The sequence below is a fragment of the Camellia sinensis genome, chromosome 3 (genome assembly GCF_055761805.1).
Source record: "Camellia sinensis isolate YWXY chromosome 3, ASM5576180v1, whole genome shotgun sequence".
Classification (NCBI taxonomy): Eukaryota; Viridiplantae; Streptophyta; class Magnoliopsida; order Ericales; family Theaceae; genus Camellia; species Camellia sinensis.
Genome location: NC_138963.1, coordinates 192,732,758 through 192,755,695, shown reverse-complemented (window position 1 = coordinate 192,755,695; position 22,938 = coordinate 192,732,758). Strand labels below are relative to the sequence as shown.

The 22,938-nt window shown below is 37.4% G+C and overlaps 1 protein-coding gene and 2 pseudogenes across 8 annotated transcripts; 2 read left to right on the top strand and 1 right to left on the bottom strand.

Annotated features, from left to right (window-relative positions):
• The window catches only part of LOC114294032 (CBL-interacting serine/threonine-protein kinase 8-like), a 34,634-nt pseudogene that overhangs the window by 8,078 nt on the left and 3,618 nt on the right, over nucleotides 1–22,938 (bottom strand).
• Nucleotides 8,088–11,843, top strand: LOC145820825 (alcohol dehydrogenase class-3-like; annotated as a pseudogene). The gene is made up of 4 exons (XR_014362860.1): nucleotides 8,088–8,108; nucleotides 9,056–9,102; nucleotides 9,197–9,522; nucleotides 10,033–11,843. The product of XR_014362860.1 is annotated as an alcohol dehydrogenase class-3-like (transcript).
• LOC114296720 (putative serine/threonine-protein kinase PBL11) lies at nucleotides 11,883–16,623 on the top strand. Of its 7 annotated transcripts, none has more exons than XR_014365043.1 (5): nucleotides 11,883–12,640; nucleotides 13,035–13,158; nucleotides 14,241–14,349; nucleotides 15,337–15,432; nucleotides 15,561–16,485. XR_014365043.1 is itself a non-coding variant. In XM_082921779.1 (4 exons), the coding sequence occupies exons 1-4, from the start codon at nucleotides 12,632–12,634 to the stop codon at nucleotides 15,356–15,358; spliced, it is 264 nt and encodes an 87-aa protein (XP_082777905.1). In that variant the 5' UTR covers nucleotides 11,883–12,631; the 3' UTR covers nucleotides 15,359–16,276. The 7 variants fall into 7 exon arrangements, 1 of the variants encoding a protein (XP_082777905.1); XR_014365045.1 differs by having other exon boundaries at nucleotides 14,241–14,919; nucleotides 15,561–16,273; XR_014365044.1 differs by having other exon boundaries at nucleotides 14,241–14,919; nucleotides 15,337–16,273.

Here is a 22,938-nt window from a genome sequence, read left to right as displayed (position 1 = left end):
GAGATTTTATTTCAAGTGCATTTATAAACTTGTGAATAATGGGGGTTAATGCTATTCCAAACAAAGTTCCGTATCTAAGTAATGCACTCAATAGTCCACAATTAGAGGGTTGGATTTTTTAAATCCTTAACATAACTCATAGCTTCGGTGGGACGATAGAGAGGTTGTGGAATGTTCAAGATGAGTTTGCCTTTGCAAGTATAGAAGTACGCGCCGCTTCTTACGGATTACCAGTTTAATCCTAGAGTACTTGCTAATGAGGATTTGTGCAAGGCCGAATTAATGCACTGCCATGGTGAACTATGAACCAATGTATGGTGCGAATATGGTTGTTTTGAGTTTTGAATTCACTAAGATCAAGACATAGTTTTGTTCTCTATGATGGAAAATTTTGGGTTTGGTGAGAAATGGGTGCAGTGGATTAGGGTGTGTATAACTTCTGTCAGATTATCTGTACTTGTCAATGGTGCTCCTACTGAGGAATTCAGTCCCCAAAGAGGTCTTAGACAAGGGGATCCCCTGTCTCCCTTCTTGTTTAATATAGTTGCAGAGGGGTTGAGCATTTTAATGTCAAGAGCTTTGAATTTGGGGATAATAAAAGGGGTGAAGATTGGCACCGGTGGGGTGGAACTTACTCACCTTCAGTTTGCAGATGATTCACTAATATTGTGTGAAGCTAATGTTCGGGAGGTGCGAAATCTTAAGAAGATTCTGAGGTGTTTTGAGATGCTTTCAGGTCTTAAGATAAACTACCACAAAAGCATTGTTAGTGGAGTGTGTGTTCCAGATGAGGAGATGTTGGAGTTTGCTTCAGTGCTAAATTGTAAAGTAAGAACTATGCCATTTCAGTACCTTGGACTCCCATTGGGCGCCAACCCAAGTAGGAAAGCAACATGGAGGCCTGTTCTGGACAAGTTTAGAAGTAAATTATCAGGCTGGAAAAGGAAATTACTTTCATTTGCTGGGAGACTTACGTTAATTAAGTCGGTTCTGTCCTCTCTGCCCATTTATTATCTGTCATTGTATAAATTGCCTCAAGGGGTAGCCAGAGACCTGGATAAGATTCAGGCTTCCTTCCTCTGGGGTGGTTCTGAATTGAAGAGGAAGGTTCACTTGGTAAAATGGAAGGAAGTAGCTAAACCAGTGCAGCAAGGGGGTTTGGGGGTTAGGAGAGTTAAGGAGGTTAATAGTTGTCTTTTGTTGAAATGGAGGTGGAGGTTCGGGGTTGAGAACAAAGCTCTGTGGAGGAGAGTCATTTGCAGCAAATATCGGTTAGAGGAGGGGAGTTGGAACCCTCCTGCTAGCCCCATTAACAGGTTTTCTAAATTGTGGAAAGACATAATATCAGGTTCTGATCAGAGTAGCAATCTGCTGGAGTTCTTTCTGAATAACTGTAAGGTGAAAGTGGGGAATGGCCATAGAGTTAAGTTTTGGGTGGATAAATGGTGTAACAACTTATGTCTCAAAGATGAATTCCCACTCTTGTATAGGCTGGTAGGTGAAAAGGGTGTGACTCTAGCTGTAATGCTGGATAGGAAGGAGGATGCTGGTGAGTGGGTGTTCCAGTTTAGAAGGGAATTGTATGATTGGGAAAGTTTGGAGGCAACCAGATTGATAAACCAGCTAGAGGCATTTGGCTCAGTTCTTAGGAACTCTGAAGAAGATACACTAGTTTGGTTGGCCTCAAAAACAGGGAGTTTTTCGGTTGAATCAGTGTACAGATTTATCGCAGAGGGTTTCGGTAGCCTCAGTCCAATCAGTAAAAGGATTTGGGTAAAACACATTCCACCTAGAGTTCAATTTTTTGGATGGCTTGCTTGGAAAGGTAAATTAAAGACTTCTGAATTTCTTACCAGGATTGGTGTTCTGCATGCTAATGCACCCTCAGTATGCTGTCTGTGCAAGTCTGGGGTTGAGTCACTCAACCATGTGCTACTGTCATGCCAAGTGGCTTGGAGTGTATGGTCTGCAATACTAAAATGGTGGGATGTTCAAGGTGCTCTGCCAAATTCAGTGGAAGCTGTTCTTGACTGGTGGGCCTGGGTGAGGTTTAAGAAAAATGTGAGGTTGATGTGGAAAGCTCTTCCTTTGGTTGTTATGTGGGCTCTATGGAACCATCGCAACGAATGCTTATTTCGATATGTTACCCCAAGTGGGGAGGGTGTTTCTGATCTGATTAAGGTTAGAATGGCTGTCTGGTTTAAGGAGGTTTTTAAGGATAGTAGGTTCTCTGTGCATGATTTCATTTTTAATTTGGAGCACATCAGATTTTGCTTGGGGAATGGTTCCAGGGGTGTTTCTTGATGCTTTGGATTGCTGCTGTGATATTAATCTGCTTCCTCTATTCTGATCTGTTTAATCTCCCTCAACTGTTTTGCTATTTTGCTTCTACTGCTCTGGTCCTTTGGATTAGTTAATCTATTCTGATTTGGTTCCTAGTCTGCTCTGTTATTCTGTCTTGTCAATACTGGTATAAGCTGGTTCTTTCTAGTCCCATGTCTGCACTGAACTCTTCACTGCTAATGTTTGATTGGACTGTGGATTGGATTCTGGTGCTTTTGATTCCTCATCAATTCTAGTATTCTGCTGATGTGTCTACATTGATGAAGTGTTTGTTGTGCTCAGGTGCTGTGTATGGTTTGGTTGTTGGTTTGAATTGGCTGTTGGTCTGAATGGAGCTCATGGCAGCTGAAGCTTGCACAGGCCTCATGTTGGTCTGCTATTTGATGATCTGCAAGGATCTGGTGAGTAGCAGATGCAGCAGTACTAGGCCAGTTTGAAGAAATGCTGCACTGGTGGGCTGGGGGAGGGGTAAAGAAGGGAATGGTTGAATGTTCCGATGCTATTTGTTAGCTGTGGTGGTTTTGTGTTATTTGGCCTCTGTCAGCATAGGAGTTTTGTGTGTGCTTGGTTGTGTTTCTGCTATATTGAATTTTGTGTTTGTTTTTTTTTGGGTGGTTATCTTTTTTTGTGGTTGGTTTCTCACCAATCGTATGATGGTGTAGGGAGGTCTTATCAGTGCCAACCTAATGGGGATTGGTTTATCAATAAAATCTTTCTTTTGCTGATCAAAAAAAAAAAAGACATAGTTCTCTTAGTTGTTTGAATATCAAAGGTCGTATTCAACTCTAAGTTCAAGGCTTGTCCACTTAAGAGTATGTGCTATACAAATACCTAAGTTTTATTTTTATTGAGTTTATTTGTTGGTTTTTTATTTTTTCTGTTTTATTAGTAAATTAGTGGGGCATTGTTATATATTATTTACTAATAACAATAATAATCTCCATGTTTTTTGTTTTTTTTCCTTTCTTGATTCCTACATCGGAATCTAAAGGAATCTCTACACTTTCATTTGGAGGGAAATCAATATTTCGTTTTCCCTCCATTACTTGGAATTCAAATTTTTTAGCTTGGTTCCCACATAGAAATCTTGAGCAAATGAGTGTGTTGTCATCTACTATAAATAGAGGATGTACTTTCCATATTCCTTCAAGTTTCCATTGGAGGTCTTCCATTGAAGATATAAATGAGATGGAACTTCTAGTTCTTTATATATATATATATATATCGAAATAAATAAATAAAATATTCAAACAAACAGCTTTGGATTGTTTGAATAAATCAATTTAAGATTTCAAATTCATAGATCCTAACCACTAGTTGGTTTACGGACGTTGGGAAATAGTTTCAACTTTTGAATTCCCTAAGTTCGTGTCTGTTCGAGTTCCATATAAGGAACTCTCTTCAACAGCCCATACTCACTTAGTTTTTTCTTGCAAGTTTTCTTCACTATTTTCATTCTGAGTTTTCTAGGTTAAGGTTCTGGTTTAGAAAATAACTAAGGAATATAGCCTTAGTATTGTTTTCTACAATAACGCATTGTATCCTGGAGATATAATTTCCAAGAGACCTTTCTGTATAATAGAGGGGAAATTACTATCTTAAAGAAAGCATCTTGGATGTGCCTTGCCTTTGAGTGTTCTACTTTTCTTCTTTACTGAATATGTTTTTTCTTTTATACATAGTTTATTTATTTTTATACAACATACTAGTATTACAAGTAATGAGTGACTAATAAATAAGTGCATTCGAAAGAAGTTAGATGGGGCACCAACTGAGGATGAAATGAGAGCAAGCCATTTGAGATGGTACATCCATATGCAATGTAGAGCAGCTACACAACTGCAAGGAGAAGTTCTTTGTTCAGCTTGAGGATGCTAAGAGAAATAAAGGAAGACCAATGAGGACACGAGTTCAGAAATATGAAAGAACATGACTGTGTTAGACCTAACCATGGGTATGATTTTTAATTGAGGCAACTTCACAGAATGGATCCATGTAGCAAATCTCAAATAATTGGGACAAAGGATCGTTGAGAATAAATAATAGTTTTCTATAAATGTCCAATTCTAACACCAAGACAAACCTAAACATCATTTTAAAAAGCTAACATGCCAATAATACATTGCATAATAATAGCTTTAGTTTGAATCTTCACTCTCATTAGGAAAGTTCACGTAAATAAATAGAACAAGTTAAAAGGCAACTGGAAAGCCCTTTTTTCTGGCACAAAATATTACAATCTAAAAAGAAAATAGTTCATGCCTTACTTGACAATGTGGTGAGATCAATTTCCTCAAAAGGGAGATATCCAACCATCAGAACATATAGAATGACCCCACAAGACCAAACATCAGCCATGGCACCATCATAACCCTTGTGACTGAGAGGGGAAAAAAAGAACATACAACAAATACATGAATAGACATAAAAAAATATTTACCTTGCACATTAAATATTATTAGTCCATAAAAAGTACTTGTAATCACCTCAGGTGCAACATAGTTAAGAGTCCCAGAAGTTGTTCGAAGGAGGCTGACTCCCTAAGCACAACCACCACCAAGTAACATCATTTCATGTTATGTCTCTTGAGTGTGTCGTGATGTTAAAATGAGAAGATAATAAATATTATCAAGTATCTTACTCCTCCAGGCAATGCACTAAGCCCAAAATCTAAAATTTTTAGGTTTCCGTGAGAATCTAGTAAAAGGTTTTCAGGCTATAAATAGAAGAAAACAATGGAAAGAATTCAAGTAAATAGAAATAGCACAATAGCCTTCAAAATGGCAAAGAAGGAATGCTTTCAAATCTCTATGGTAGATTCCCTTAATGTGGCAATAATTCACACCATCAGTGAGTTGTTGGAAGTATCTCTTGGATTCAGCTTCATTAAGTTGTCCATGGTGAACCTGCATAAAAATGCACATCATCATCAGTTCAATGTATGTCAAAGAATAGAAAATGCATAATGAAATTCAAACTAGAGACTTAAAATTTTGTCAAACAATTCACCACCTTTAATAAATTCCAAGATTATATAGATTTTTGTACAACTCGCCAGAACCTAACAGAACAATATTCTACATTAGGAGAAGAAATTAAGAATAGGTCCATCCTATTCAGTGACATTAGAAAATGAATACTCCGTCAATGAAAAGCTTATAGACTTATTGAGCCCATGCCTCATGCAGACGAATGACATTTGGATGTCTAACAAGCTTCATTATGGATATCTCCCTCTTAATCTAAATAAATAAGATAAATTCGATTAAATTAAAGAAAAATCTCATACACATACAAGAAATTGCACTTTTGGCGACTACTTTTGGCGACGACGTCAATTTTTCATCGCCAAAAGTATATTTTGGGCGACACAGTGATCAATTTCGTTGGTAAAAGTATACCTTTACCGACGCAATTTGTTGCTATCGCTAAAAAGGCATAACATTATTTTAGCGCCAAATTTTTTGGTTGGCGCCAAAATTTCAAAACTTTTACCTACGAGACTTATGTTTTAGCAACACAATGAGCGTTGCTATTAGTGTGCTTACTTTTGGCGACGACAAGTTGGTGTGGGCAAAGAGTTAACCATTTAGCAACGATGACACTATTCGTCGGTAAAAGTTTTGCTAGTGGAATGATTTGATTTAGTGATTTGTGTTTTTTATTATAATTTTTGAAAGAATTTTAAATATTTTAGTTACTGAATTGTAAAATTAGAATGATCATTGAATTAGATCACAAAATGAATCCATTGAGCCCAAACACACTCTTAAGTTGAGATGACTAATTTGAGATAATTTAAACTTTTTCAAAGAATATGGTTAGATTATCAATTTCAATACGTTTGTTTTTATTTTCATAAACTAGTTTCAAATTTTTTTTCCTAAAAAACTGAAAAAAAATTGGGTGAAAAAAAAAAATTATTATTTTTATATGTTTTTATCTTTTAGGTTATAAATACTTTTTAAAATTTTAAAAATATAATTTTGATTTTTATTGCTTTAAAATTATTTTTAATTTTTTCAAAAAAAAAAAAAACAAATCTAAAATCTTTTTTTGATTTTTTTTTAAATCTTTTAGGTCATAAATACTTTTTAAAATTTTTAAAAATATAATTTTGATTTTTATTGCTTTGAAATTATTTTTACTTTTTTTTAAAAAAAAACAAATCTAAAAATTGTTTTGAATATTTTATTTTATTTTGTTTTATTTATTTTTTTGGGGTAGAGCAGGTGCTGATCGGCAGTGGACAATTCCCTCCTTTTTTTTCCCCTATCAAATCTCCCCAAATCAATCTCCACGATTTCACTCTTGCACATCCTTATCTCAGAATTCGTAGTTCTCTCTCCCTCACGATTTCACTCTTGATCGTAGGGTTTGTGCCGTTTGCTGTTGCCGTGCGAGATCGGTGCTTCAGTCTACCCTTACTGGTTTGTTCCCTTTTGCTTTGTATCTCAATGCCCCTGCTTCTCTCTCTCAATTTCTTAAATGAATCTATGTTTGTCTATTTTCACTTCTTCTACTACTGGCTTGTGGAGATTTTGAGGTTCTCTGCAAAATGGCTTGCTGGCCCTCCAGCCAACAAAAAAAAAAAAAAAGGCATAGAGTTATTGGCAGGTGGTTCTTTTTACTATATTTCTGTGTTTAGATTTTGAATTCAAGGACAGATACAATAATGTGATCAAGAAAGTAACACCAATGACTCACTTAATTATTTGTTGGATTAATTTGATACATATAATTTAAGATATTCATGAATTGAGTTTCGGGAGTCTGACCTCTAGTGCATATATTAACCATCCATTTAGTCAAGTTATGTTAACACCAATTGCAAATGCAGTACCTATGGACTATTGATCCTTCGCATGCATTCCTGGTTCAATTCCTTATGGGTAATTTAACTAAATTTGACTTGAATTGGTAGAATAATTTTTTTTCTTCTTGTCCAATTCGTTATGTCTAATTGATGCATATGACCACAGACCCATGTAAGATTTTGCAATTTGCAGGGGGACATATTTAATGATTTATTTGGATTTTGAAGATTATTAGCAGTCCATAAATCCTAGATACAAAATGAAGTTATTTTAATTTTTTTTTTTTTTACTATTAAGTTTCTCAAGCATGTGGTGGAAAGAACCTATATGTTATTTTATTTTATTTTCATAATTTTTTCTCCTTCCCATAATATTTGAAGAGTATATTAAGTTCTTTAGAACTGATGAACTAATCTTTGCCAGTGACATGGAAAAGGAAGGTTCAAATTGGCAGCGAGGAAACAAAAGAAAAAAATATGATAAAAATTAGTGAGAAAACAAGTGATGAGTGGTATCCTAGTATGGCGTCCATTACAAGAAGAAAAAAAAAAGGGGTGTGAAAACTGAGAAAACAAGTTAAAAAAAAAAAGAAGAGAAAAATAAAAATATGATGGATGGTATCTTATCATGGTGTTTAGTAGCTTAATTTAGTCCTTGTGGAAAGTACTCATCTTCGAGTCAACTCTTCCCTAATTTTGTTTAACAAATTACCTTAAAAAATACGATAAACAAGCATGTGAGAAGGGATTGTAATAAAGATTAAAGACCATGAAATCCCAGAACAGGTGGATAAGTGATTACTTAGCTATGAGGCACCATACACTTCAACAAATAGGTATATACTTTTGGTTTTGGGGCTTATTGCTGGTTAAGATTATTTTTGCTAGGTATACCCATTTGTTGCTTCATCATATAGAAATAGTAGAAATGGAGATAAAGAAGAAAATTGTACTGTAATAATGTAATTGACTTCTTTACAATGCTTTTGACATAAAAGACTCCATAGCTGTAAGTTTCTCTGCAAGGAATTGTTAATCTTTATCTATTACATTCTTATTGCCATCAGACAACATATATTTTTTTATTTTGTTGTTTTCTGGAATTCATGAAGAACACCTAATTTGAAAATTAATGAGATATTGCATTGATATTTGGAGAGAAGAATTGGGAACTAAAATTTTGCTTATAAGTTGATTTAAACAAGCAAAACAATAAAATGCAAGAATAGAACCAGAGTTTGTATTGATGGAAGTCATTTTGACAGAGAAACTCTTAACAGTAGGATCACTCCATGCACAATAGGACCACTGACATACAAAAACAGATTCTTTTATTATTTTCGTAAAATTCTGTGACAGCTTGCATTGTTACATTGGTTGGTTGCATTGTAAAGAGTAAGGTTCATCTTTTTGTGCGGTACTTGAATGTTAATGATAGGATTTTAAATAGGGCAAATTACATATACCCCCTCGAGGTTTAGCAAAATTACAAATACCCCCCTGAGGATATACTATCTACTCTAAAAAATTGCAATCATGAATCATGATGCTTTATTAAGTTGACTTGTTATTTTCATAACACACAGTAGTGGACTTCATGTCTCTCAATATTCCCATGTGCCTATTATATTTGATACTTAGTGGTTGATGCTTATCTTCTTGGCTTTTTGAATGGGATAATGGGAAGGAAGGGAGTGGGATAAGGAATTGATAGTTTAACACCTGCATTTTATTTCATCACTAGCATTACTTCTTTGGTTTCATTAATTGTTATCTTGGAAGCTTCAGGCATTTTATGGCTTTCAAGTTGTGGTTTTTATGTTTATTATTTCTAGTATGGTTCAGATTTCTATAATATTCATTATTGTCTTGTGAGTTGGAAAATAAATATTGCAGGATCCTGAAGGTCTTTTTCCATGTATTCTTGGTCATGAAGCTGCTGGGTATGTACTCTGTGCTCTTCTTGTCAGTTTATTAAAAATTGTGGTGTCTTTGATGCTGGAAGATGAGAGTATGGTTGAAATGTTCTGATAACAGGATTGTAGAGAGTGTTGGCGAAGGTGTAATTGAAGTTAAGCCCGAAGACCACGTCATACCTTGTTACCAGGCAAAATGTAGGGAATGCAAGTTTTGCAAATCGGGGAAGACAAATTTATGTGGCAAAGTTAGGGCTGCCACTGGAGTTTGAGTCATGATGACTGACCGTAAGAGTCGTTTCTCCGTCAATGGAACTTCCATTTATCATTTTATGGGAACTTCGACATTTAGTCAGTACACTGTTGTCCATGATGCTAGTGTTGCAAAGATTGATCTAAATGCCCCCTTGGAGAAAGTGTGCCTTCTTGGTTGTGGTGTTCCCACTGGTAAGCAACTCTTTTGCTTCCAAATATAAATGGTTTTACACTCTAGGGGTTATTTTTCTTACTAGCTGATAAAGTGTATTCATAATAAGTTTTACCTTCCCATAAATCCTATGTGCTTGGCCTCAGTTCTACCGGCTTGCTGAGATTTGAATCCAATGGTATAATGCATTTTCTGCATATGGTACTGAAATGTGTGTGCTACTGAGGTGTCTTGCTGAGAGAGTCTATGGTGTTCTGTTCTTATACTGTATAACTTCAAATTGCTCAGAGCTCATTGTACCATTTACTTTTTCGGAATGAAATCATGGGATTGTTGCTAAGATATCCAATATTTTGCACTCTTTTGAAAATATAGGATAATTTTGTGATGGTGTCCTATCAAATATTATATGCCGCAGCAACTGTTAATGACATGATAGCGGTTTATGGCTTCTTCATTTAAATTACTATCATTTGTAATCTAATATTCAATTATCTAATTGAATGTATTATATATTTGTTGTCTCTTAGGTCTTGGAGCAGTTTGGAACACAGCAAAAGTAGAACCAGGTTCCATTGTTGCTGTTTTTAGCCTTGGGACTGTTGGCCTTGAAGTGAGTTTTTGAACCATCAGGCCATATTTTCTTGTGCTGACTGCCATACTTGTATGACATAAATAATTAGAGTATTACTTGATAGGTGGCAGAGGGCGCAAAAGCAGCTGGTGCTTCGCGAATTATTGGTGTCGATATTGACAGCAAAAAATTTGATATAGGTATAGCTTCACATCCATCCCTCCATGTTCTGGGGTGGTCCAATACGTTGTCTTTATTCTCTCATTGAACAATTATTTGGTTGTACTCAAGAATTATTGGTGTCAATATTGATATTGACAGCAAAAAGTTTGATATAGGTATAGCTTCACATCCATCCCCATATGTTTTCTGATGGTGTATAGTTAAAGTTCTCGGGTGGTCCAAAATAGATATTTTCTCTCATTGAACAATTACTTTATTGCACTTAACTAAGACTAAACCACAGTGTCTTATGTGTTACCCTTTGACTATATGTATTTTGTTCTCGAGGGGGCCTATTTCTAAAAGCACTGGCAATGCATGGCCTCACGTGTATAATATCAACAAAAAAAGGAAAGGCACTTAATCAAAACATTGGTTTGTTTTATTGAGGATTCATTTTGCTAATATCTTAGTACTGCACATATTGTTTAACTTGGTATTAGGAATTATTGCACATACAACCTAACCTATTGTACCACACTAAGTTTATTTGTTAATATTTTCAATGTTTTTATTTTATCTGAGTCAGACAAATAGAAATCAATCTCATGAAATATGTTATATATGTGATTTCTGAATCTATTTTCCCGTGATAAAAAAATTCTTGCTACCTCCGCGTAAATCGGTGGAAAAGGTGGTGCCAACTAAATATGGTAGTTCTTGAGATTTTCTAGTTTCGAGGTGGGGATGGGGGAAAGTTTTGGCTTATAAGTGGTGTGGTTTTCATGTAGTGGAGAGAGCCTTTCCTTCTGTATTTCTCCTGACTTCTGATAAAGATGCTTGCTTAGCAGATAATGTCTCAGGTGCAGATAATTTTTTTTTTTTTTTTTTTTTTGAGATGGTGGGTTGATAATGAATGTGCAAGATTGGAAAGTGGAACAGTTGATTAATCTTCTCAATATGTTGTACGGGATTAGAAGTGTTGCGGAGCAATATACTTTGGGGTGAGTAGAAGATAAGAAAAGGAGGTTTGATTTAAAGTCCTATTATGGGGCTTTTGTGGTTAATATAAGGACTTTTCCTTGGAATGACATTTAAGTTGTTGGGGCTCCATCCAAGGTGACCTTTTTCTTTGGAATGCAGTCTATGAGAATATTCTTATGATTGCCAATCTTATTAGCAGGTTACGGATTATTGTAATTTCTCTCTTATTTGACTTTATGCATTGTAATGTTGCTGGGGTTTTGTAGGGGCTGATTTTGGCTTTGTTTGGAATAGAGTGGGTTTTCCATAGAGATGTGGTAGGGATCATGCTTGGATGATGGCGGAATGGTGTGGAAGCGTATGCAGGAGATGACATTTGGCTCCTCTGTGTTTGCTGTGGCTTTTATGGAGGGAGGTAAAAATGAGGGTTTTTCAACGTGTAAAAAAACCTGTGTGGGATTACGAGTTTTGTGTGTGTGTGTGTGTGTGTGTGTGTGTGTGTGTGTGTGTGTGTGTGTGTGTGTGACTATTTTGTTTAGTTGATTGAGTGGGAAAGTTTTTTCTAACCTTGACCAATTTTGTAGATTTTGTGAATTCTCTTTACTTGTGTAAGAATTTAGCAGTTTTCCTTTGCTTTTTTTTTGGGGGGGGGGGGGGGGGTTTGTTTTTTTGTTGTCTTTTATATCTATATGTCTACGATTATCATAGTTTAACCTTTTCTAAACATGGCCAGCATCCCCTTTATTCTTATATTTAATACAACTTGCTTTACCTATTGTCATACAAAGGGGCCAGGTATTGTTACGTGAACCTACTTGTCAGCTTTATCTGGGGTTGCGGACTTCAAATGTTATCATGATTCATGAGTATAAATACTAAATCAACCCTTGCCATTGTTAAGAGTGATTGGTCTGTACACCCAGTTGTACTAATTTTTTCATCACCTTAGACCAATAACCAAAGACCTGGTATGGGTCAACCAAACAGTAAACAATCATATCAAGGAGTATGATAATTTATGTTATTTGTTTGGAGGGGTAATGGTCGAACACGAGTTCATCTTACTAACACTTTACAGTATAATTAACTTGTCTGCACTTGTCTGCATATTTAATGATGCGAACTTCTACAATAGTGTTTGTTAGTTTATTTTTTTATCTCGAAACTCTATTTGACTTTTTGTGAACCTTGTTTGCTCTTTTGGCAGGTTCATCACACTGCTACTCATTGGCTACAAGTTGCACTTAAAATCAAATCAACACATGAAAGGTTGAGTTAGTGGGAGGGAGCTCCAACGGAGAACAACAAGTGTGGGTGTTGGGCAGTTTTCAGGAAGAGTGTTAGAAGTACTTGCAAGCCTTCTGCTTCCAAAGACACTCCCAACACTATTCCTAGAACCAGTCTTGTTTATGATGCAGGTAATCATATGTAATTATATATATGTATGTATGTATACCTATGCAGATTCATTCACATATTGCAGGCATTTGGTGTTGCTCCGATTCTCAATTTTCTTCTGTTATTTTCAATTTTTACATGTTGGGTTTTTGCTAGTTGTTTGAACCAATTACTGATCCAATTGTTCTGCTGAGTACTCCATGTGTTTGTAGAAATGGTCAAAGCTATTTTCATTGTTCTGTTATGATATTTACTTCTTCTTTCTCCTTTTCCACTCTCTCTCTCTCTCTCTCTCTCTCTCTCTCTCTCTGATATCCCAACCAATCCAACAAAGGATTCTTGAAACCGTTATTAACGAATATATCAAGTCTTTTGCTTTACTGAAATTGCTATTAAAAAGGATTTTTTTCACAGGAGTATAATGCAAAGCTTTCAGATTTTGGTCTGGCAAAAGCCGGGCCCCAAGGAGACAAAACGCATGTTTCTACAAGGGTTGTTGGAACATATGGCTATGCTGCTCCAGAATATGTAATGACAGGTACAAAGTCATACCTATTTTAGATAGCTTGAGCTAATTGATTCCTGAGATGGATCTTTTGTGACAAATCTACTTTATGTCAGAACAAGATTATATTTGAGTAGAAAAATACAATAGGATCAACAAGGGTGCAAATCATCTGTTGAAAATGTGCATTTAAGGTTTTAGTAGCAGTATTGGGAGATGAATCAGTATTGATCGCCGTCTAGCTATATTAAGAGTATTGAGTGAAACAAAACAAGAATTAGTTTGAATTTTAGCTCAGGTCATAGAGTAGCAGCATCCACAAAGTAACCACACTATCTTATTATTACAAAGTATTATCTGACATTCTAAGTTTTAGTCTTGTTATGACTAGATGAGTTTTATCATCAATTACAGGTATTTTTGGAAGGCTGGATATTCCGTTATCTTTCCGTTATCTTTTTCACCCTTTTTTTTTTTGGTCCCCGAGAATGTCTTCTATACATTTCTGCTAGAGTAGTCGAGAATGTAGGGCTAGTTATGTAGGGGTTCCTGCCAGCCTTTTTGTAGATCTCTTCCGGAAGATCCATTGGTTGAATGTTTTGAGGTAAGCGAGGAGCTTAATATTCAAGGTCTGTTGTTTCTGAATCTCTTGGCTACGATAATTCGTATGTAGTTTTCTGTTTGGCAAGTATGACATGTACACAAAAAAAACACCAAACATGCAACATCATAACACAAGAGCAAAATAACTTATCATCCAGGCCTGTCCCATAACATATAACATAACTCCAATGCTTGATGTCCTTTTTCTGATCAACAATGAAAGAAAAAAAACAAATGCACTATATCTTTCATGGATGGTTAACAATCTCAATTTTTTAATTGTGCATTACTCGGGTATTTTATTGTAGGGATGAATATATATATATTTTTCTTTTCTTTCCCCACTAGCAGATGGTGGGGGAAGGAGGTCAATGTTTCTGATCTTGTTTACTGGTACCTTCATTATAGAAGCATTTTGTTGACTTTCTCATGACTAATTTAATGATTTGAGTGTAATAAATTTGCCACTAATGGTTCTGAGTGAAATGATTCGACTTTGTTTCATATTTCAGTGCACCAGTCACATTCTAAAGTAGTGAAGAGAGCCATCAGTGAACATTGTGGTGTATGGACAATCTCAATGCTTAGTTACTTTTACTGTTTCCAGTGCATTGGTATAAGGTTAGCTTTGTAAACATTGTGGTGTACTTGATTTGAGTGTTTTTATATAACTTACTCTCCTAGTGTAAACATGACAGCCAGTGAATTAGTTTGAATTTTTACTTAACTTCTGTTAACCTGATGGATTAAAAGTTACTAAGAATTGTATAGTTTTGAGGGCTGTTTGAACAATTGATGGATGACAAACATGGTGATGGAAATTCCTATTGTTCTTAGATCCTTCTATTCTGGTTAGGCAGGTTTCATGATACTTCTCAGCTCCACTTGGTGAATTTCTTTTAAGAACTCCCTAGTTTCCAATTAAAGGCTTGTTTTGATTCAGTATTAGTTCTTACAATAATTTGTTACCTATATATGGTTAAGCATTCTATCGGTTTGAATTATTGGATAGTGACCAATATGAGGACCGATATAGTTCAATGTCATTTGTTTTTCTGCCTATCATGGGCACTAGATCTCTAATACACTTCAGATGATATGAGTGCAATACTTGTTGTGAAACTAAGGAAGAGAATGGGTCTCAGAATGTGGGTGAAGTTGCACCTGTTGGGCATGCATGTTGAAGGGAAGGTAACAACTAGAATGTTCTTATTTTTAGACTAGACTGTGGTGTATTCATTTGACCTTCAAACATATTTAGGGGGATGTTCAATTCTCAAAATATGAATTTTTATATTAGCAGTAGAGGATTCAGAAAAGGATAGATCTTGGTATTCTTCTCTCTCTCTCACTCTCTCTCTCTCTCTCTCTTTCTCTCTCTCTCTCTCTCTCTCTCTCTCTCTCTCCTTTTTTTGGGGTTGGATGAGCATAGTTCATAGTTTCTTTTGCTATTGCAACAAATTACTTTATTTGTGCAAGTTTCTTTGAAATTTGAACGTTCTGGTGTTGTTGTCGCTTATTACATGAGTTTGATAATTCTATGTTGTCATTTCTTCCTTTTCTAGATGCTTGAAGGTTTTCTAATCTTTAAATTATTTCATATGTTAGAAAACCCGTCCTGTGTGTATGAGGAGGAGCCAGTTGTTGCTTATGCCTTGGTGGAAGTTATCTCAGCAGCTAACCTCAAGCCTTCAGATTTAAATGGTTGGCTCAAGCTACAACATTTACCTTTATAAACCATAGCAAATATTCCAAGTATATGCATAATAACTGGAAGTGTGGAACTGTTTTTCAGGATTGGTTGATTCATATGTAAAACTTGGTCCTTACAGATTGAGGACTGACAGAAAGTGAACCAACATTTAGACAGAGAGTAATTGTCGTCTCCAAATTTGATAATCGGCTCAAGGTACAAGTGCATAACTTTTCTTTAGTGGTTTTTGTATAGGTTGGGATACACACATTTAATGACTGATGTTTTGCGATACATAGCTTTGCGATTGGTCTTTTTTAAATTTTACAGCATTTGTCTTGATCTTAAAAGTGATGTCATCAGGCAATAGAAAGGCATGAATTCTCCGCGAACAGCCCTGGCTACCGCAGTGAGCAGAAATCCTTGTTCTCTCATTCTTCTCTCATACAAGCTAAAACCCTTCTTGAGCAACATAGTCCCGTAAGGCATCTCTAAACATGTCAATGCTAGGAAATAGCATGCCAACCTCGAACTGTCCTTTCTTACCCTTACCCTTTCCCTTACCCTTACCAATAGATTGAGATCCATCATTATTATCAGATTCAGAATCTAATAACATATCATCACTTCCACAATTATCATCAGACAATGATTGACAATTACTGTGGCTATCATCATCAGTACTTTGTTCATACATGGGAAACCCTTCTTGAGCAACATAGTCCCAGTAAAATGACAATTACAATGGTTGAAGTCTTATCATATAGGGTGTTTCGACTTCATTCATGAGATTGTCTCAAATATAAAATGGGTGAGTCAAAATCTTTAAGGTGTGGCATTGGTTGGTGATTATTCAAGCTTGTTCGGTGGATACTTTTGTGCCATGATGCTGTGTTGTGTTGAATCTGGTGCTGATTGGCTCTATTCTGTGTGCTTTTCCTCTGATGTAGCTTTTGATTGATGCGATCTGTTTGTCCTGATTTTTTATTTGGTTGAGTTGTTTTGTTGCTGGTTTTGTTTGATTTGTTTTCTGACTGTTCTGGTAAATGAGGTAAACTGCTGCGTCAATTCTGATTTGGTTATATGATATTTGGGTTGTTGAGTTGAAATGGTTTTCTAAACTGGTGATGATCTGTGTTGAATCAGTTTGCTGATCTGCTTTACTAATCTGCTATTCTTCTGGTGCTGCTGTGATGTTGCTGTTGCTGTTGCTGCTGTTGCTGAGATGCTGTGGTGATGCTGCTGTGATGGTGTTTGTTACGATGAGGTGCTGTTGTGTTGTTGTTGGATGTTTGCTGGTGTTGTTGATGTTTGGAAGGGTGCAGGACTTTTTGTCCAATCTGTAATAGATGAAGTTTTCATTAATGGTGGTTGTCATTAGGTGTAAGTTCGGGCAACTGCTGGTGTTTTGGCTGGAAGGGTATGGAGGGGGTATGGAGGAGGTATTTTGTGTGATTTCATATCAATGTTATTAGTTTGTTATAGTGGTGCCTGAGGAATGCCTCTTGTAAATCTGTAAATCTTTTAAAAAATTATAAATGAGTTTCAATTATTTTTGCCACTGCAAATTTGTCGTTGTTAAAAAGTAAAGCTTTCTCGACAAATAACTTGTCGGTAAATGTGTAGCCAAAAGTTTATTTTTGCCCACTCATATTGTGTTGCTAAAAGTGTATTTTTTGCCAATGCCAATTTGTCGTTACCAAAACTAAAGCTTTATCGACAACCAAATCGTTGGTAAATGGCAACATTTACCGACGTAAATGTGTCGCTAAAAGTTACTTTTCCCCACTCATATTGTGTTGGTAGAAGTGTATTTTTTGCCAATACCAATTTGTCGTTGCCAAAAGTAAAGCTTTAGCGACAAACAAATCGTCGGCAAGTGGCAACATTTACCGACGTAAATGTGTTGCCAAAAGTTTACTTTTGCCGACGCATATGTTGTTGCTAAAAGTATATTTTTTGCCCATGCAAATTTGTGTTGCGAAAAGTGCCACACAATCATCATATTTGAATGACTTTTACTAACGCAAGGTAAATTGCCGACGCTGGATGGAGGTTTTCAGTGACGACTATGTTCGTCGCTAAAGGCATTACTTTTACCAACGTAATGATAATTTCGTCGGCAAAAACTTTTGCCAACTCACTTTTGCCTACGGGTTGCCAACGTAGCTTTGTGTGTCGGCAAAACTCTTTGCCAACGAATTTTTCCTTTTAGCAACATATTTTGTTGCGTTGTGAAAAATGCAATTTCTTGTATCCAAATGAATGAGAGAAATTCCCCAAAGATAGAACTGGAGTTTGTAGAAAGCTTTGAAGCCAAATTCTTAGAACACGCTTCTAATCAAAGATAGAACTGCGGTTGATTTTTTGTATCTATAGAATCTTAAATTAAATATCTCTGAAAAATACCGAAAGAATTGTTAACCTTGGCGAAAATCCTCAACTACATATGTATGTGTTAATTATATCACGCATGATCTGATCGATTGGAACAGATAATTCAAAAGATGAAGACAAGATAATTCAAAAGATGAAGACAAGCTCTCGATTATCAGATTGATTATTTTAAACTTTGTCACTTTGATTCTGTGAATCAAAACAATTTTTTGAAATAGGATGATGATATATATATGTGTGATGAGTAATTTGTATATGAACAACAAGTGTATGGCCAAGAAGAAGAAGAACAGAGACTAAGAAGAAGAAAGGGGTTTGGGATATTAATTCTCTATATATTTATTCCATAGTTCCCAGGCTATTTATAAGCCAAAAGAGAACACTAGCTACAGGAAATTAATAACTTGAAATAATAATGCAGAGGGTTGTGACACAGAACGTGGAAGAGGTTACAATAATTTATTGAAAACAAACTACAACTAAATCCTATTCTTGAGGCCGAGAGGTTGCTATTCTCATGCATGACCTATTCTTATGGCAAAATAATGAACATATCACTCCTCCCTCCCTTACACTATCCTTGTCCGTAAGGATAAAATCAGGGTAAGTCTTCGAAAAACGTCAACGATTCTCCCAAGTAGCATCTTCAATGGGTGCACCCACCCATTTAACCAAATCTCAGTCTTTGGTCAGTAAAGCCCGTTTTGGATGACATGGGTGTCCAACACTGCTTCAGGTTAAGGAAGAATCTCAGATGCGTCGGATAAGGGTGGTAGGCAAGTGGAAGTAGTTGTGACTGGTCCAATGTGCTGCTTTAAGAGACTCACATGAAAAACGTCATGGATTTGGGAACCAACCGGTAACTCGAGCTTGTAAGCCACAGGTTTGACTTGGGAAAGGATCTTATAAGGCCCAAAGAATCGAGGTGAGAGCTTCATAGAGCCGCAGAAGGCAACTGTCTTCTGCCTGTATGGCTAAAGTTTGAGGTACACGTAATCATAGACCTCGAAAACAACTTCCAGACGATGTTGGTAAGCTTGTGACTTCATATGGTCACGGGTGACAACCAGATTTCGACGTAAGAGACTGAGAATGTCATCACGGCTGCGTAGAAGGTCATCCATGGCTTGCACTTTTGTTGTGCCAGGAATGTAGGAAAGTAGAGTTGGTGGAGGCTGACCATACACAGCTTTAAAAGGGAAAATTTTTCTAGATTAATGGATGGAAGTATTGTAACTATATTTAGCCCATGAAACCCATCTAGTCTATTTTTTTGGCTGGTCATGCGTGAAGCACCGGAGGTATTGCTCAAGTGTGCGATTAACCACTTCCATCTGGCCATCGGTTTGGGGATGATAACTAGAGTTCATACCCAGAGTTGTACCCTGCAGGTGAAATAAAGTTCTCCAAAATGAGCTGATTAAAACTTTATCACGATCACTTACAATGGATGCAGGTATGCTGTGAAGTCAGACAATTTGGTCAAGAAAGACTTTGGCCATGGTGAGAGCGGTAAATGGGTGCTTGAGTGGAATAAAGTGCACATATTTGGTCAAGCGATCGACCACCACCATGATGACAGTTTTGCCGTGTGGCAGTGGCAAACCTTCCACAAAATCCATGGAAATATCAGTCCAAACTTTTTCGGGGATGGGCAGCGGTTGTAGTAAACCAACGGGACATGAACAATCAGATTTGCATCGTTGACAAATATCACATTTTTTGATGAAGTCCTTAACCGTGGTGTGCATATGAGGCCAACTGAAGCTGGTGTGGATGTCGCTTAATGTTTTATGATAGCCAAAGTGTCCACCCACCGGTGAGGAGTGATGTGTGGATAATATGGTAGGAAGTAGTGGTGATAAGGGACTCAAATAGATACATCCATTTTTGAAGAGCACTCCATCACGTAAGGAATACTATGGCTGAAGATGTGATGGTAATGAGCCCAACAACTGGCTATAGAATGGATCGGTGGCGACCTCTTTCTGGAGTGTGGTCCACCACTCCACAATAGGCAAGGATATGGCATGGAATTCAAGCTCGCCAACCCGTCAGAGGGCATCAGCCCCGCAATTCTCTTTCCCTTTCTTGTACTCAATGATGTAATCATACCCGAGAATTTTTGGTAACCACTGGGTTTGAGCCGGCGTCGTGATTTGCTGCTCTAACAAATATTTTAAACTTTTTTGATCAGTGCGAACAATGAAAGGTTTTTCGATGAGATATGGCCGCCATTTGCGGATGGCCTTAATTATTGCTAGCATTTCCTTCTGATATGTTGATAAAGCTAAGGCCGTGGGCTTAAGAGCTTCACTAAAGTATGCGACTGGCTGGCCTTGTTGTGATAAAATGGTTCCAATGCCCACCCCACAAGCATCACATTCGATCACAAAGGTTTGAGAAAAATTTGGTAATCGGAGGACTGGAGGAGTTGTGAGTGCTTTCTTCAGTTGGAAAAAGGCAGAAGCGGTCTCAGAAGTCCATCAGAACCCATCGTTGGATAATAATCGAGTGAGAGGTGCCGCAATTCCTCCAAACCCACTGATAAATTTTCGGTAATATCCGGCTAGACCAATGAAGCCATGAACTCCTCTTGCCGAAGTGGGGGTGGGCCACTCAAGAACTAAGTTAATCTTTGCTTGATCGACGGCCACTCCTGCAAAAGAAATAAGATGTCCCAAGTATGCTACCTATAAAACACCAAAACAACATTTAGATTTTTTGGCAAATAATTGATTGCTAGAAAAAACTTGGCGGACCGCACGGAGGTGGCTGAGATGGTTGATCCAATTTTTGCTATACACCAAAATGTCGTCAAAAAAAAACTATAACAAACTTCCTTCAGTAGGGTCGCAGTGAGTCATTCATCAAACTCTAGAATGTGGAGGGGGCATTTGTAAGTCCGAAGGGCATCACAATAAACTCATAATGTCCGTCATTTGTCCGAAAAGCAGTTTTATGAACATTCGCCTCTTGAACCCATATTTGGTGGTATCCAGCACGAAGATCGGGCTTTGAAAAATACCGAGAGCCATGTAATTCGTCAAGGAGTTCATCTATGATGGGGATTGGATATTTGTCTTTGATGGTAATATTGTTGAGAGCTCGATAATCAACACAAAATTGCCAACCTCCATCTACTTTTTTGACAAGCAATACCGGCAAAGAAAATGGGCTTGTACTGGGGCGGACCAAACCTAAGTCAAGAAATTCCTTCACCATCCTTTCAATTTCTATCTTTTGATAATAAGGGTATCGATAGGGTCGGACACTCATAGGTGCTTGATTTGGTTGTAACGGAATGTGGTGGTCATGGGTTCGTATTGGGGGCAAGGTATTGGGGATGTCAAAGACATGCTCAAATTCAGGGAGGATTTGGGCAAGGTCAACAGGAGGGTCATTGACTGAAGTTGGTTCGTGGCTTGGAATGATTTGAAAAAACAAGGCTATTCCATTGAGGTTGAGAAGTTCCTTGTCGCTCAAGGCAGTGGTTGTAGGTTGCTTAAGGCCTTGAAAAATACAAGATTTACCTCCTTGCCAGAAAGACATGGTAAGACGGCTGTAATCCGTTTCAATTGGTCCAAGGGTGGCCAACCATTGAACTCCCAAAACCACTTGACAGGCTGCTGCTGGTAAAACATAAAACCTGCTTGAATCGGAAAGTTTTGAACAAGGAGTGTGAGCCCAAGGAATTGTCCTTCATAGTCGATTTTGTCTCGATTGGCCACCATTACTTGCAACTTTTGATCGCATGACACGGGCAACCCAAATTTCGTGACTCTGGCTTGATCGATGAAATTGTGGGTGCTCCCCCCATTAATGAGGACAGTCACTACTTTATTTTGTAATTTACACACCATTTGAAATGTTTGAGGATGTGTTGTCCCTGCTATTGCATGGAATGAGATTTCAGGAAGCCACTGTAGGTTCAATTATGGGTGACTCTTCGATCATAAACAATTGGGGTCTATGACAGCGGTGACCCGGAGTGAACTTCTCGTCACAATAATAGCACAACCCTTTCTCGCGACGTTCTTGTGTCTCTTAACTGGTAATACGTCAGAATGGAATTGGAGTGTTAGCCACGGTTTGACCCACCTTTGATGCGGGTGGAGGTCCTAAAACTCCGACTTTGTTGTTTGGAGTAGACCGCGGTGTGAAGGCTGCCACTTGGGAACGAAAGGAACTGCTCCCTTTTTTTTTGTAGAGAGTTGCGCTCTTCAATTAGCCGTGCAGCTCCAATGGTGTCAACTAAGGTGCATGGTTGTTTGAGTTTGACATCCAAGCGTTTGTCATCACGGAGCCCCACAATGAAACACCCAATCAAGTAATTTTCAGGCAACCCATCAACCCGATGTGAGAGCATCTCGAAGGCTTCTTGATAGGTAGCCACTGTCGAAGTTTGTTTGAGGTGGGTCAAAGCATCGGAGGGATCCTCATAGTCAGTGGGACCGAAACGGAGCAACAGGGCCTTGGTTAGTTCGTTCCAAGTTAAAGGTCCCCGAAACTTGGTCAGCCATCGAAGCCATTATAGAGCTATGCCCTCGAGGTGAAAGGACGCAAGCTGAACTTGTTGATTAGGAGCAACATTTTTGAAATGAAAATATTGTTCAGCCTTGAAGATCCAACTTGTCGGATCATCTCCGTTGAATTTGGGAAATGAGAGTTTCAAGTGTGTATGGTTTTGGTCATGTGTGTTGTTGGTACCTTGGGTTGGTGATTGATTGTTGGAGGTGGGTCGAGGTCTTCTATGGGTGGTTTCGACTTGGGCAAAAGGGTTATCAATGGGAATGGTGCTTTGTGAGACTCGTATGGTTTGAAGTTCTGTCAAAACAGTTTGTAGGGTACCATGGATTTGGTCAAAGCTGGACTCGTGGCAAGCAAGGATTTCGCTGACTTCATTGCAAAATTCAACATTGCTTTTAGCCCGTGTGTCCATGTAGCTTGGCTCTAATACCAAATGATGAGTAATTTGTATATGAACAGCAAGTGAATGACCAAGAAGAAGAAGAATAGAGACTAAGAAGAAGAAAGAGGTTTGGGATATTAATTCTCTATATATTTATTCCACAGTTCCCAGGCTATTTGTAAGCCAAAAGAGAACACCAACTACAGGA

What these genes read in the sequence shown, in the direction of transcription:
- LOC114296720 (XM_082921779.1), top strand. An exon ending in TCCAGAATATGTAATGACAG is followed by an intron (nt 13,159 to 14,240) that starts GTACAAAGTCAT and finishes TTCATATTTCAG; the next exon opens with TGCACCAGTCACATTCTAAA. An exon ending in TTCCAGTGCATTGGTATAAG is followed by an intron (nt 14,350 to 15,336) that starts GTTAGCTTTGTA and finishes TTCATATGTTAG; the next exon opens with AAAACCCGTCCTGTGTGTAT.